Source organism: Primulina tabacum, chromosome 18 (assembly GCF_025594145.1).
Source record: "Primulina tabacum isolate GXHZ01 chromosome 18, ASM2559414v2, whole genome shotgun sequence".
Lineage (NCBI taxonomy): Eukaryota > Viridiplantae > Streptophyta > Magnoliopsida > Lamiales > Gesneriaceae > Primulina > Primulina tabacum.
The window spans coordinates 24,153,852-24,170,449 of NC_134567.1; the positions used below are offsets into that span (position 1 = coordinate 24,153,852).

Genomic DNA, 16,598 nt, shown 5'->3' on the forward strand with positions numbered 1-16,598 from the left:
TGTACATCAGTACATGCTTGGCCATCAAAAGCAAATGTGTCGAAATATTCGGGTGTCATCCGGCTCGATAAAATTAATACTAGTTCAGACGTGAATTTTTGAAGTAGGACTCAAACCACCTCCCAATTATTCGATTGTTGAGTTTAGGTAGAATGTCAAATAATAAATAATATATATATATATATATATATATTATCAGTGGCTCCAAATCCAATAATTGCTATATTTCAATCATCGATTCCAAGACAATATATAGCCATTAAACTATGGAAATATGTTGCCTGATCCAAGCCATTGCCGACCCACTATGTTGGTGGGTATAGCCAACAAATATGGGGGGCACACGAATATTCAATTCCACATAGCTTCATGGCTTCGAGTAAATGGATATGATAGAACATATATATTGTTTTGTTGTGCTTCTCACCTATCGTATCAATATTTGTGCTTATCAATGAGATAATACTCATTTATTTGATATGTGAGTGACACTTCATTTATGGACATATATATTGACATGATTGACCAGCAATATTACAAAACTATATATATATATATATATATATATATATATATATATATATTGGGTGAACATAAGTTGGAAATATGTATAAACAATTAATAAGATAAGCATATGATGATGATTGCAAGGAGACCGTTGAACGCATATTCCGACAAATTGGAATTTCATCGTTGTAGGCGAACAATTATATTAAATGGACCGAAAATAAAATAAAAACACAAGACGTGATTCATTTTTTATATCTATTTTGTCTTCCATATTACTTGAAATTGACTGTAAGACCACGTAATTTACGAACACACACCCGCCAGCTACATGATCCCTTTTAAACTGAATTATATAACTACTTTCCGGGGCGAAAAAAAAAGAAGAAGAGGAAGAAGAATTGATAGAAACAAGAACAGCGACCCTAAAATTCTTGTGTTTTAGTACAATAATTAGTTTCTCATGGATAAGCTCTAAAAATAAGTAGAAGAGAAAGAAACAAGTCGGGTGCAAGTTGTGTATGTATTTAATGGTGGGAATGGAATCCCAAGTGGAGAGGGGACCCGTGGGAGGAATTGTCTGGTGAGCTATAGGGAGCACTCGCACGCTGTTTCATGTCCCGCCCTTTGCCCCACCATTTCCCAATCAACAGATTAGTCCCCCCTCCAATTTACTCTATAAAAACATCTCCCTTACACTCATTGTGACCCACTTCAACCACAACCCTTTCGAGAGATAAAAAATATTATACCATTACTCCCTTTCCTGAGGCTCATTTCGAGGTGACAATGAAGATGAGTGGTGGCGAAAAGAGAAGGATTTCGAGTAGAGGGCTCGGAAGAATCCTTAGAGAGCAAAGGGCCAGGCTTTACATCATCAGAAGGTGCGTGGTCATGCTTCTTTGTTACCACGATTGAGACTCAACCCTTTCTCTATCCCGGTTGGATGACGATCATCGCAACGACAAGCTGGAATTCGGGTAGAACGGCTCGAGGGTTAGTTAACTCCACCAAGAGAACAAATGGTTGGTGTTGGACCTCAACTCCATTGGAAAGATGTGTCGAGAATTAAAGAGATCTTTCTATAGGATTGTATATATAGCAGAATTATGAGTCGAAATCTCGACAATTTTGTACTAGTTGACCTCGTGGGACGTTCTTGTACAAGGGATTTACCAATTTTGAATTGAAATTTCTATTTTGATTCAATTTCTTGAATATGCATGCCTTTTTCTTCAACAATCATCTAGGAATGGCGATTTGAGGTTAATCAATTTCAGTGGAAATCGACCTTAGTCAGAAAGATGTCGAACAAAATTTCTTTCGCTATGGCTGATTTGTTGTTATTTCGCTCTTACTTTTTGTGGAAAATTAGTTTGATATCCAATCTTGTGTCAGGGACCAATTTCAGAACTTTTCTCGTACTTCTAAATTTATCCTAAATTCTCAAATAATTCCATCAGTCTAATAATATTTTTTATGTTCTGCCAATTTATTTATGTCTCAATTTTGAAATGCTTCTAAATACAGATTCAAACGCACGATGATATCAATTTTGTAGTTCACATTCGTTTCTTTTTATATTTTGGAGGGATATTTTTAAAATATCATCCCATTTTTGAACTCGAACTCGATCGATCGATTATGAGTGTGTTACTATTGTTAGATTAATTTTTTATTTGAGTCATTCATAAAAAATACTTATTTTTATTGTAAATGTGTAACGCGATTGATCCGTCTAACAAATAAATATTTGTTATACCGTTTCACAAGATACGATTCCCAAACATACAAAAGTTAATTTTTTTAAAAAAAAAAAAAAAACAGAGAGAGAAGAGAATATATTCCTACAATGATTAATCATATAACAAGAGATCCAAAAGCCAAGATTATGCAATGATGCCCTAAAATGATTAAATGAAGGACTAATAGTCATGATTCAAAATCAAATCCCATTATGAATTTAGTCAAACTCTTTAGCTACCTTTTGGAACTGTTTAAAGGCACGCCGCCCAACTATTATAGTTAAATCAAATCTTTTGCAAATATTGTATTAGTCACGCCAATCGTCCTTTCTCGGCCGCTGAAAGCATAATGACGTGCCATTTAGTATAATTATTTCTTTTTGGTATCATTTATTTTGAATTATTATGAGACAAAGTTTACGAAATCGTCTTAGGTAATCTTAATTGAAAAATATAATCTCGTTTAATTTGCATGTCTTGAACAAAACAGCGTGTAGTGCTTAATACAAAAATAAAAAAAATAAATAAATAAAAATCTACGTGTTTTGTGGGGCCCGCTAATTTCGGTGTTTCGACGCATGCTTGATTCAAGCTTAGAAATAGACAGCGGAGTGAATGTGATAGATTTTTTATTTTTTATTTTTATTTTTTACATTTTTTTGATTGATTAGATATGTTTGTTTTTATTTTTTATATTATAAATTGATAATAATGGTTTGTATTGATTGTTTTCCTAGCAGTATTATTAATAATTCTTCAACGATTTACAATTATAAAATTCGAAATTTATACTTAGATTTACTGTTTACAAAAAATACACAAACATTAAAAATATTATTTAAGTACTGATTTTTACTTTTTTTTTTAAAAAAAAATTATGCGTTATTTTATTCTCTATCTTCCTTTTTTTAAATATGAATTAGTAAAAAAAATTATATTTATTTATTATTAAAATTCATTATTATTTTAAGAAAAATTTATGTTTAACATATTTTGAAAAAAAAAAATTTGTTCGATGTGAAATGAGATTAAAATAATTGGTTTTAATTTTTAGTATATATTTATAAAAAATGAATAAAAATTAAAATAATGTCTTTGTTTAATGAAAATTTTGAAGTCATTCCTAGCTAGTAATTTATTCCTGGAGGATATATTACAGGGAAAACTGTATTATAAGTCCGTAATATTTGTTCTATAGTGATTTTAGTTCGTTTTATAGAAAAAAATTAGCCTTAGTATTCTGTGTTTAATATTTTTGCAATTTTAGTCTAATTTTGACCGGAAAATACCCACCTCGCCCAAATTTGATGATTTAGTGTAAAAAAAATTATAGTAACTTGTAGTTAGCAAAAAATAAAATATAAATAATTTTGAATTAAATTTTTTTATATTATTAGAAAATTTATATTATAGATTTGAATATAAGTTCCTCCAATGGATATTCTTTTAATTTAATTGGAAATAAATGAATTTTGTACATAATCTTATTTTAGTAATTTATTTTCCTCTGAGCGTCGCTTGATTTGTATCGCTAAGCCGCCTCTGGTGAAGACTTCCTAAAGTTTCTGTAGATTTTAGACAAATTAAAGTTATTCATGCGAAAAGATCATATTATTTAATTTAATTGAAATTTGTGTAATATATATCTTGATTTCCTTATATTATTTATATATATATATAATATAAGGAAATCAAGATATATATTACACAAATTTATATATATATATATATATATATATATATATATATATATATATATATCTTAATTACGTTCTGTGTATAACTCTAATAAAATTATTATTAATATCAACTCCTTTTTTTTGTTTTTTAAAAGATATTCAATATATTGTTATCTTATATATTAACATAAATGTAATATCTAAATATTTATCAAATAATATATGATATGACTCGACGGATATATAAAACGAAAATTTATTGTTCAAGGAAAAGCCTAACATACAATTTATTTTTATTTTAAAAAATGTCTCAAATAAAACAAAATAAATCCGTGAACATTTCCTAAACAAAAGTAATAAAGTTTTCCCTTAAAATGACACCAATTTTAGAGCACCTCTCTTGGACCACATTAATATTGCCGACACTGTAACTAAATAAATGAAAACTTTTGCCCCTAAACGAGTTGACTAATTTTTGTTCATATAGTAAGATAGAACGCTTTCTTGCTGTCCAATACATATGAATGTATGTATGAGCTAAGATTACATAAATTTTTAATATTATATTTTTAATATTGTAGTAACTAAAACTTGTGTGAGACGGTCTCACGGGTTGTATTGCCCGCCTCTGCAGGAAGCGTCTGCAGGAGACGGGGCAGAAAAATTAATTTTAAATTTTACCCGCCTTTTGCATAGGCGGGGGATATATTTTTAAATTATAAAATTTCAAATGCTTGCTCGCCTATTGCAGTGGCGGGCGAATTTAAATATTTTTAAAGTAGAATTCTTCTATATATATACATGAGAAGTTCACTTACATTTTGTATTCAAAGGTTTGTCACTTATATTGTGTTCAAAGGTTTGTCGGTATGGATTTGATTTATTTTTCGTCTCAAGTTTTTTTAATAAAATTTTGAATTCTAATAATTTTTATACCTTCTATTTCTTGATTTATTTCAGGAAGTGTAGATATTGGTATTATCGTGCCTAACTTATTAAAAGGTAAGTAATATTTCTAAGTGTTGTTAAAATTATTTGCATTATATTAATTTTTTTGATGGTTGTATCATATTAATTTTAATTTATGTTTAGAAATTTTTAATCTTAATTCGTTAAAATTATTATCCTAATTTTTGTTATGATATATTTATTTGTTAATTTGTTATCATAAATATTATTGAAGTGTTTTTATTTATTATGTTTACGTAAAAATGATATATTTGTTTAGAGAGATTTTAAAATGACCTTCTACACATGTATGTTTATGATCAAATTTAACTTTAAGTTAGTTTTTAAAACTAGCACTTAATTAAATTAAATTCCAATTATATCCTTTGAATCATTTTAATAATGACACAAAACACGTTAAATTAAGTCAAATAAGAGGGATTATTTCCTATTATCATCATAATTAAATTTGGTATTAGATTAAATAACTAATCAAACTAACATATTAATTATGTTAATTGCTAAATATGTTAATTAACTTTTTACATTGTTTTTATGAATACATACGTTGTTAATATAAATAATCATTTTCACAATTCTATTCAAACTATTCTTTAAGAATTTAAAATTTAGATCTAATATTTTGTAATATTTCGTATTAAATTTATTACTTTGTATGTAGTAGCATTTTTTTTAAGATTAGATCTAATATTTTGTAAAATGTAGAAGAAAAAATTATGATTTAGTAGTATCATTTAATTAAAATATTAGACATAAATAATAAAATAAAATATAAAAAATTTATTAGACATGGATTTAATCATCGAGATAAATTTTTATATGTTTATTATTTTTGAGTGTTAAATTAAAGATCACGTAATATAATATATTTATTTCAATTATTATTCGAGAAATTTTAGGGAATAAAATGGGTCAAATGTTTTTTGATCAAAAATAATTCACTAAGTTGTAATAGTGAAAAAGATAGTTGACGATTATAAAATAATGCAATGCTATATTATAAAATCTTTAACAAACAAGAATATTTTAAAAAATAGTGTCTCAAGATGGACTATAATAATTAAATTTATATCAATTAAATCACAATGAAATTATATATAAATAAGTATTTAGTTCTAACTGGTAATTTTTTATATATGAAATACAGATGGAATTTAACGCTGGACCAATAGATGGTAGTGTTTTATATAGACAAGAAACTCATATATCAAGTGTCATTTCAAAAAACAATTTGGATAGAACTTTAAGGATGCGGCGATCCGACAATATTATATCCAAATTGTGTGAAGATAGAATAATGCATCATCGCGTTCTTACACGTTTAAATGATATGGGTCTTTATGGCATTATTCGTTGCGGATTCTTCAAATATGATAATCATTTGATTACGGGTCTCGTTGAAAGATGGCGTAGAGAGACTCATACATTTCATCTTCGTGTTGGTGAAGCAACAATAACGTTGCAAGATGTTGAGCTGGTATGGGATCTAAATATTAACGGTTTTCCTGTTACTGGCGTTGACGAATTTTTTAAGCCACACGTGTGGCAAAGTCAATGTGCTGAATGGTTGGGTTTTATGCCACACATAAATCAATTCAGAGGTAATAAATTGGTAATGTCAGTGCTGGATCAATATTGTAGATCAATTTTGATCAACGATAATAGCACACATGTAGAAGTTGAGCGGTATACTCGGTGCGTGGCATTGATGATTATCAGAGGATGTATGTTACTTGATTCAGATGGTTGTTCCGTAAATTTGATGTACTTACGTCTTCTCCGAGACACAAATCTGGTTTCATCATCTATTTAAATTCGCCCGCCACTGCAATAGGCGGGCAAGCATTTGAAATTATATAATTTAAAAATATATTCGCCTGCCTTTGCAAAAGGCGGGTAAAATTTAAAATTAACGAAGGCGGGCAATATTTTAACTCTCCCCTGCCTGTACGACAGACGGGGGAGAATTAAAATTAATTTCTACCCAACAGGCGGGGGAGGTGAAACAATTACTCACCCCCCATTTGGAAGGGCGGGGGAGTAAAAGTTTTACTTTTTTTTTTATTTTATTTTTACAATATTTTAATAAGTTTTTGAAAACTACTATAGATTGTTAATGGAGAATAAAAATTGCTATAATATGGTAAAAGACCCACAATATTAAACATATAAAAACAAATATTTTCAATATAAACTTTGAAATTAAATATAAGGAATGGTCAAATTGACGAGTCAGCACGACTAGGTTTATACCCCTACTGAGATATGGGATGGGCCAAGTGAGCCACCAACCCAAATATCGTGGTGTCGGCCATTAGGTGCATGTGTAGCATTTATTCAAAGAAAAATGGGAAGGATTGCAACGACTCAAACACAAGGAATCTTATCCTGCCCACGTGTACCAGCTACTCTCTATTCTATGTGCTTCACCAGGAATTCAGAATCATATAATAAAACGTTCTCCGATTTAATTTTATGTGATGAATCTTCGATTTCATTCTATCAATGAAAAATATTATTTTTTATGATAAAAATATTATTATTTTTTTATTGTGGATATGAATTAGAACAACCTTTTTTATGAATATATATATCTGCTAGACAGTTTCACAAAAGACTTACTCAATATAAAAATAATATTTTTATATGAAAAAAATATAATTTTTTTTATAATGAGATAACAAAATTTTTTAAAGATGAAAATTATATCACTTTAAAAATTATGCCATATATATATATAAGTATCAGAGTTAAAGTTACTGAATAGTCAACATTGAGAGTGACGGGTAAGAAATTAAAAAAGAAAAATATATAATCACGTGTTGGATTGGTTATATTGGTCAAAGATTGGGTATATTGGTCAAAGAGGACTTTGTTGTATTACATGATATCGACTCCATACTGTTTTACTCTAGTTTTAACTAAAAAAACATAAAAAAAAATATTGATACTCATGGCTCCTCATTTTAACAAAATTATACGATGTAATTTAAATCTTTTCAATCGTACAGTAGCTCGAGCATACTATTTCTATTATTCTAACCAGCAAAAATAATTATTGTATCCAACAGTCTTTCTCCCAATAATTATACTTCTTACAATAAATGAGAATCGAAACTGTGATCTTATTTCTGAAACCAATTATAAGATCGATAACTTAACGTTTTACCAAAAATTATAGCTGATGACAACAGTGTAAGTCAAATATTTTAAACAATATATCATCAATTTAAGCAACACGTTTCGATTGTTCTAAGCAGCCGTGACAATCATTAATCAACCATATATCATAATAATTAAGTATAATTTAATCAGTAATTTAATTTCAATATTCCTTAATAAACAATATAATCATTACTTTACGTGTTAATTTTTATTTTTATATATATAAAAAAATTGATTGCATTTTGTACATGGTTTCTAATAATGAGTCAGCATCACAATTCAAGTTGAATACACTGCTCGATTGGTCCCCATAACTAAATAGGTAGGTTTTATTGCGAGAACCCTATTCAATTTATAATTTATACATTTAAAAAAATAAAATAACTAGAAGTTAAAATGCAGCAGCCATAAAATAATTATGCATCTGATTGTGAACTAGCTTCTCATTAAAGACAATGTTTCTTGTGAGATAGTCTCACGAATCTTTATTTTTGAGACGGATCAAACTAACCGATATTCACAATAAAAAGTAATACTCTTAGCATAATAGTAATACTTTTTTCATAGATGACTAAAATAAGATATTCGTCTCACAAATACGACCCGTGAGACGGTCTCACACAAATTTTTCCGCTCATTAAATTCCATATAGTTTAGTACAATTAAGTGTACATGTAAAAATAAATTAAATATTTGGTGGTTATTTTAAATTTTAATCACTTTAGTAACAGTTTATTTCAAAAGTCATGAAATAAAATAAAATAAAATAAAATCCGTAGTATATGGCGAAAGTAAACAAACCGTTTCCCAGATTTGTTTTTCTAAAATTAAATAAATAAAGAAACTTTCCATTTATATTAATGAACTTCAGGTTCACGCATTTTCCCAATAATAACTTCAAACTTGTACAACACTAGCATTATTATATATGTAAATTTATGAACTTCCAAATTCCAAACTTGAAAATTCAAAAATTAAAAGAATTAAGAGGGAAGAGTTTAGGTGCATGCATGTAGTCAAAAGCAAGATGGACCCTCGTCTCTAATAATTGAAGATTTTACAAACGAGAAAAGTGAAACATTAGGGTAACAAAGAGTTAAATTTAGAATCACTGTCAACAACTCTAGCTGATGAACAGAAAATCGAAGACCTCATTGTTTCACATAAAAATATGTCTGGTAAGGAGATTGTTATCTTTTTGGGGTAGCCCAGAACGGAACAAGTTGTTGAACAACGGTACAAAGATTTGGAAATTCTTCAGGTTGAAATATCTTTTATTCCTTTCCACCATAGGTTGCAGCTTCAATTAGGCTCTCCAGTTCTTGACGAATGGTCTCCTTCTGAACTTTAACTTAATTTCTTCTCGGAATTCGAGGATAATTCTTCCAAAGTGCTACTCGATCAAGTTCAAGTAAAAGAAGATAATTGTTTTGTGTAGGTGTATTAAAAATTGTTTTGAAATTTTATGCACTTGTAAAATGAAATTCATCTTGCTCAGATCCTTTTAAATTTTGTTCTATATAACTACTTCTTGTATAGACGTGCAGCTTGATTTGGTCATCACCAAATATATGAATTGTTAAGATATTTCAAGTATCATTATGTTTTTGTGATTGACAAATAACAACATTGAGTTGTTTTAGGTCCAGCTATGTATTTTAGATTTCAGACTGTTGTACCAGATCAAGATGTTCAGACAAGGCTTAAGAAGATCAATTCGTTCTGACTAAGAAGTCAAAAAGCTGAAATATCTGAACTTAAGCTGCAAAGTTATCATATGTCAAAACCGACTGACAGTCCAAAGTATTCAAATCGTTGAAGATAAAGTCGTACTTCCACAAATCTAAAAGGTTATTAAGTTAAGCCGTTCAATCATATTTCCTCAGTTGGAAAGATTGCACAGTATCCTACTAACTCTCGAATGACAGAAAGCTACCTAACTAAGATATGGTGTGTCACTTTTGTGGAAAACAAAGGACTTGAAGTCTAAAAGCACAAGGAGCATCAATGAAATTCAATGAGATGAAATTGACATGTTAAGTTTGTCGAGAAAAAGTACATATGATCGTTAAAAAGAAATTCAGATCATTAGATCTTTTCAATTTTAAATATACAAATTTCAAACATAAAGAACGCCTTCGATCAATCACAAATATTCTTAAGCCTACATATTTCATAAATCTCGAGCACACTTAATATTTCGATTTCTAGTTGCTCATTCGATCAAGCACATGCTTATCTGAATCATATCAGATCATCAAGAATCAATCTATGCTACTCCAACAACTCAAACTGTCTGGTTTGACTGTTGGGTTTTATGTTTGTTGTCTAGTGAACCAAGAGTTCTTAAATATCCAGAATTGTAAAGTGATTACCAAAATGTTTTAGTTAAATAGTGATAAATCCTAAATGAATTGGGTTTTTACAAGATTTTGTAAAACCAAAGTCTTTTAGTTGAAACTTTTCTAAGTGGAAGATTGAGTGACGTAAGATTTTTATCTCCGAACATCCATAAAAATATTTGTGTCATTACATTACTCATTTACATTCATACAAAATTCAAAGCTAATTATTGTAAAATTGCCAAATATAATCTATCACTATTCAAGTCAAACCGTTTTCACACTTACACTTTTAGTGGCCCAGGGGAAGTCTAACCGTTTAAGAATGCTTCTTAACAACTGAAACTGTTAAGAATGATTTGAAATTAATAAAATATAAAAAAATATTCACCCCCTTTACACACATTTTTTATCCAACAATCAATTAAATATTTTGTAAATGATTTGAAATGAATGCAAATTGAAATAATAAAACAATTTGTTTGAATCATTTCATCACACACTTTATATGCAACATTTTGGCATTTGAAATAACACATAAAATATTTCAACAATGTCTATCAAAACAGTAACAATAATTAAATGTGATAATATAAAGGTGTATAAATTCGTTTATGGATGTCCAGAGATTAACAACTCTCATGTCATGTCTTCTTTCGTTGTTGGAAGGTATCCATTAGAAGAGTTTGATTCTACAACTTGTACAAACTCACTTCAATTTATCTTATCACTTGCCTAAATTGAAAATCATAGTACACTCTCAGTTGTTGTTAGCAACCTTACAATTTATATAATGTTTAACATATCTTATGACAATATTACAAATAGAATCTTTAACATATTTGTGTAAGACTATCACTCATCTATTTTGTGAAACACATATCTCTTTTGTGTGAGTGAACTCTCTTCAAATGATGCATTCTTCAATACTTGAATATGGAAAAGTGTTCTGCAACTTGATTCCGTATAGATGATTTATCTTTGAAAGATCTTTTTTTTTAAAAAATTTCTCGCACCTCACTTCTAGCTTTTTGTGCAAGACTCTCATTCTAGCTTTTTTCCCTCTTATAATCTGCCCATGAATTCAATACCCATCAAAATCTTTCATTTAGTCTTCAAAAATGTTGTATTTATGGATTTCAAGATTGATATGAGTGCTTAAAACAAAAATATGACTTTTTGGAAATGTTTTATATGATTTCTGACATTGAAACAATCATATTCATGTCGCTGACCATTTCTGAGATTGATTTGGCTTCACTAGATACTGATGGATGGTTTCTATCTGGTTTGGGTGGATGATGTCTAGCTGGTCCGGCTGGATGGTCCAAGTTTGGTTGGTTGATTCTCTTGGTTATACTCTTGATTCTTCTATTTTTGAGCAAAATGATGAACATAAATGTTGTAACCCTTTTCTTAGATTTTCATAGAATGAACATGAATGTTGTAACACCGACACAGGCAAGTGCGGAATCGGGATTTTGGATTCAGATGAGCAAAACTAAATAAAAATCATAAACTTTTATTTGAAAAATAAAATTATTCATATAAATTTAATACATAAAAATACATACTTGTTTGAGTTAAAATATTTAATTATGAAAGTCCAATTTAATTAGAAAGGCCCAATTAAATTATGAAAGCCCATCAAATGTGCCAGATAGATTCCCATCGATTCAAATTTATTCAGATAAGTCAAGAAGATCATGGAAAGAGGAGAACATCGTGGGAGAAAAAGAAGAGAAGATCGTGGATCATGGGAGGGTAGAGAAAACTGCTCAGCATTCAGAAGAAGATGATCGGCCAAAACAACAGGGAAGACACACAACACACATTGCAAAAACTCCAGGCAACCCCATGCAGAATTCTCATATATTTATTCAAGATTTTTCATACTTTTTCAGTTATATTTTAGCATCATCGTACATATTCTAACACTATTTTGTTATATTTTTCATGTTTTTGTATTTTTTTACTGATTTGTTGATACACAATCATGTTGAGAGTTTATTTCATCAAGTTTTATTGTATTTTCTTTCGTTTTGGCGTTGTATTTGTTTAGGAGAACGAACAGTCAAATTTAGTGTCCATAATCGTTGTGTTTTTAGAAGTTATATTTTTATCATTTTTATACAATTGGTGCATCTTTGCATCTGGCACACAGTGCCAAATTTTTTTATACAAATTGGTACATCTTTGCATCTGGCACGCCCGTAAACCAAAATATTGCCAAGCCAGGAAGAGACTCATGCTCAGCAGACAGAACAAGCGGTCGCTGAAGAGCCGATCACGGAGTTGGATTTGTATCCAAGTCATGTTCCAGGGGTATATGCCCATATTTCAAATCATTTGTTTGAAAAGTTGACTATGATGAAAATTGAAGAAATATCACAAGCACTATCCAAAGCTGTATGATTGCTTGAAGACAGTATTAGCTAAATCGAACCAATCAACCAACAAAAAGCAGAATGCAAGTGAAAATAAGGTAACTAGGGAAACAACCAAGTCCATGAATTTGACCAGGGAGTACGAAACTCAAGTGCTGGTGATCCCCGCCGCCCAGAGTTCGCACTCCCAAACCAACATGAAGGAAGGTACACGCCACCACATAAAAGAGAGGAAACTTTAGGTGGAAGAGTTCGGCCATATCCGCATACAGATGAGGCAGGGAATTCGGAACAACCTGTCAACCAAGTCGCTGCGATTACTAAACCTTTGTATCAATCAGGAATGTATGATGATATACCACAGTTAGGTTATCAGAGAGTTGATGGAAGTTTTCAAATTTTAGCATCCTCGTATATATTCTAGCATTATTTTGTTATATTTTTCATGTTTTTGTAATTTTCTACCGATTTGTTGATACACAATCATGTTGGAATTTTATTTCATCAAGTTCTATTGTCTTTTATTTCGTTTTGGCATTATATTTGTTTAGGAGACTATAACGAACGGTCAAATTTAGTGTCCATAATCGTTGTGCTTTTAGAAGTTAGATTTTTATCATTTTTACACAAATTGGTGCATCTTTGTACCTGACACACCTGCAAATCGAAATATTGTCAAACAATAATAAATCTAACATATAATAATGTAAAATATTTGAACTTAGACATAAAAAAGATTAATTAAAAAAATAAACAATATTTTATTCAAAGAAGACATTTTATTATACTATATTTGACTCCAAAGACTTTTTAACTTATTTATTATTAAATCAATGTTTATCCATTTTTAGTTTACTCGGGATATTGATGTAATTTTTTAAAATCATTCTGTAATCTATACCTATAATTGGATCAACAACTGGGAAAAATATATATTATTCACGGAAAGGTCTTCTTCAATAGAATATAGACACACTAAGTACATGGATGTTAAGATGAAACTGCTCATCATTAGAGATGTAAATGAACCGAACCGTTTGCGAGTTATTCGAAGCTCGGGTCGATAAAAAGCTTGTTCGAGTTCGTTTGTTAATCATATCAAGCTAAGCTCAAGCTCGATTTTGAGCTCGAAAATTTAATCAAATCAAGCTCAAGCCTGAGGATATTCGGCTCGTGAGCTCGCAAACGTATTCGATAATAGGCTCGCGAGCTCGATCTCGATCTCGATCTCAACTCGTTTAGGTGGCTCGTAAGCTTGAGCTTGGCTCATTTGTTGAGTTGACAAATAAAAATATTAGTATTAATGTCAATGGAAGGAATTGAACACAAGACTTATTTGCATGAATTTATATTTTTCTGATTTAAAATTAATTTATAGATATATTTAATTTTTAACAAGTTCGAATCAAGTTCAAACTCGAACTCAATTATATGCTTTATGAGCTCGAAAACGAGCCGAGCTCAAGCCAGTCTTGTTAAACATGCTAAATGAGCTATTAATGAATCAAGCTTGAGCCCAGCTTGATTAACATGTTAAACGAGCTATTAACGAGCCGAACTCGAGCTTTTCCCGAGCTTAGTAATTTCAAGACAAACCGAGCTCGAGGCCGATAATAAAAGCTCGAATCGAGATCGAGCCGAGCTCGAGTCTCAAATAATTTTAAACGAGCCAAGCTCAAACCTAATACTGTTTGGTTTGGTTTGGATCGTTTACATCCCTACTCATCATCATATCAACAATTATAATTGTTAGCAAATACACGACTTTATTTCTTTATATTCGTGGCAGCGCAGAGTGCACCTACTTTGGTGCTACTGTGTCAGTCTGTTAGGCCTATGAGTTCGGAGAGATACATATTTATCTGCTGATGCTGTATCATATCTGTTGAATATCAACCTTATTTTTCTACATCATCGGTCATGTCCCAAGCAAAGAGAGAATTACATTTTAAGATCTGATGTCACTTTTTTACGATCCATTTAGTCAGTCAGATCAAACGACGTAACATTAACAGCTTCACGCATGAGAATTACTGGAAGGTCAGATATCTCAGTACTACTCTCAATTGATACACACTTAACTCAAAAATGGATTAGATTGGACCAAATGTAAATTATATTTTAAACTAACGATAATACACTAAGCCCATAAACTAGACATTTTAAAACATAAAAAACACACACACACACACTAATCCCAAGAACTAATTTTTTTGAAACCATATCTATATATATTAAGCACGGGTGCTAGACTGGGCTGAAACGCGGTCCAGACCCTATAATAGGGCCGCCCCTGTCCACGAGCATCCCCAAATCCTGAGGAATCCGCCAATGATGATAATTAATAGAACAATTCTATTATTAATTCCATCATGAACTGCAAGAAAAATATACTGATTGCTACAAAAAAGAGGTTTTTGTATGCATATGAGGTATATACTAATGATATATTACGCACACACTATGTATGTATTGATTAAATTTAGTTTGATGTCAGATTGACTCGAGTTTAATAAATAATAATAATACGTAAATCATAAATTAATTATTTATATCAAAAACTTGTGTGAGACGGTCTCACATGTCGTATTTTGTGAGACAAATATCTTATTTGGGTCATCCATAAAAAAAATTACTTTTTATGCTAAGAGTATTACTTTTTATTGTGAAAATTGGTAGGGTTGACCCGTCTCACAGATAAAGATTTGTGAGACCGTCTCACAAGAAACCTACTCGATTAATTATTTCAAAAAAATTGATAAAAGAAAACATTATGTCAATACACATAATACATCTAATATATCATAATGAATAAAACATTTCATCCAAATGAGTAAACAAGATTTAAAAATATATACTAGACAAATAAACAATTTTAGTAATTAGTGATGCCATGTTTCATTTGTCAAACTTATCTATCATAGATTTAACGTCTACTTCATAAAATATTCTCAATGAAACGTACGTAGACGAAAACACAATCCGGAAAGAAATAATTATACTCTGTCATGACATCATTAATACGTTGGCCTGAGATGTGTATCATGTTCCTAAACATGTTTTGGTGTGGTCAAGCATGTAGTAGATAATTGATCTCGTATCGATTGTATTAAGTTTTTAAAAATTATATACATGGACGTTGGTCCATGTATTAAGATTTAACTTTGACAAGTTAGAGCGGTAAAACCAAAACTTGCAATAATGTGATTTTCCAGTTTTATTATTTGCATATAATCATGCCATACAAATCGTATTAAACTGAAATACATCTACATGGGCTCATTTAACCTAGTATTATACTATTTTAATGCAGAGAAATACTAAGAATTAATGGGAACAAATATTATAAAAACACATCAATTTGCCATCATCGATCTTACCAGTGGATCACCAACCGGACAAACCACCAGTGATCAAATAATCCATCTAACAGTCAATCTCATTTTCAATAAAATGTAAATAAAAAAATTAACCAGATAATTGACAACCAATAATTAGTTCATTGTCGGCATATACAAATTTTTAACACACACACATACGCACATATAATTAAGAAAAAGTCATTCTTAGTGACCATATTTTTCATTTCATACGTTTTAAAATACTCAGATTTATCAGTGTATTTTTTCTTGAATTGTTCAATTTTTGGCATATTCCAATAGTTTTTTTTTTTAAAAAAAAATTCTAAAATACTTCTCTCTTAATATTAGCATGAAACTTTAAATTCTTATTATGTTAAATAATACATGTCATTATTGATATTTTTTATTTTCATAATAATGATATACTTTAAATTTTATTTTG

At 29.9% G+C, this 16,598-nt stretch overlaps 1 protein-coding gene across 1 annotated transcript; it reads left to right on the forward strand.

The window, feature by feature from the left end:
• Positions 1-1,208: 1,208 nt before the first annotated feature.
• Positions 1,209-1,716, forward strand: LOC142533008 (small polypeptide DEVIL 4-like). Its single transcript, XM_075639594.1, has one exon. It carries the CDS (start codon positions 1,297-1,299, stop codon positions 1,423-1,425), a length of 129 nt encoding a protein of 42 aa, XP_075495709.1. The 5' UTR covers positions 1,209-1,296; the 3' UTR covers positions 1,426-1,716.
• The last annotated feature ends 14,882 nt before the right edge of the window (positions 1,717-16,598 follow it).

Excerpts from the sequence above, each read along its gene's own strand:
- LOC142533008 (XM_075639594.1), top strand. The coding sequence starts at position 1,297 with ATGAAGATGAGTGGTGGCGAAAAGAGAAGGATTTCGAGTAGAGGGCTC.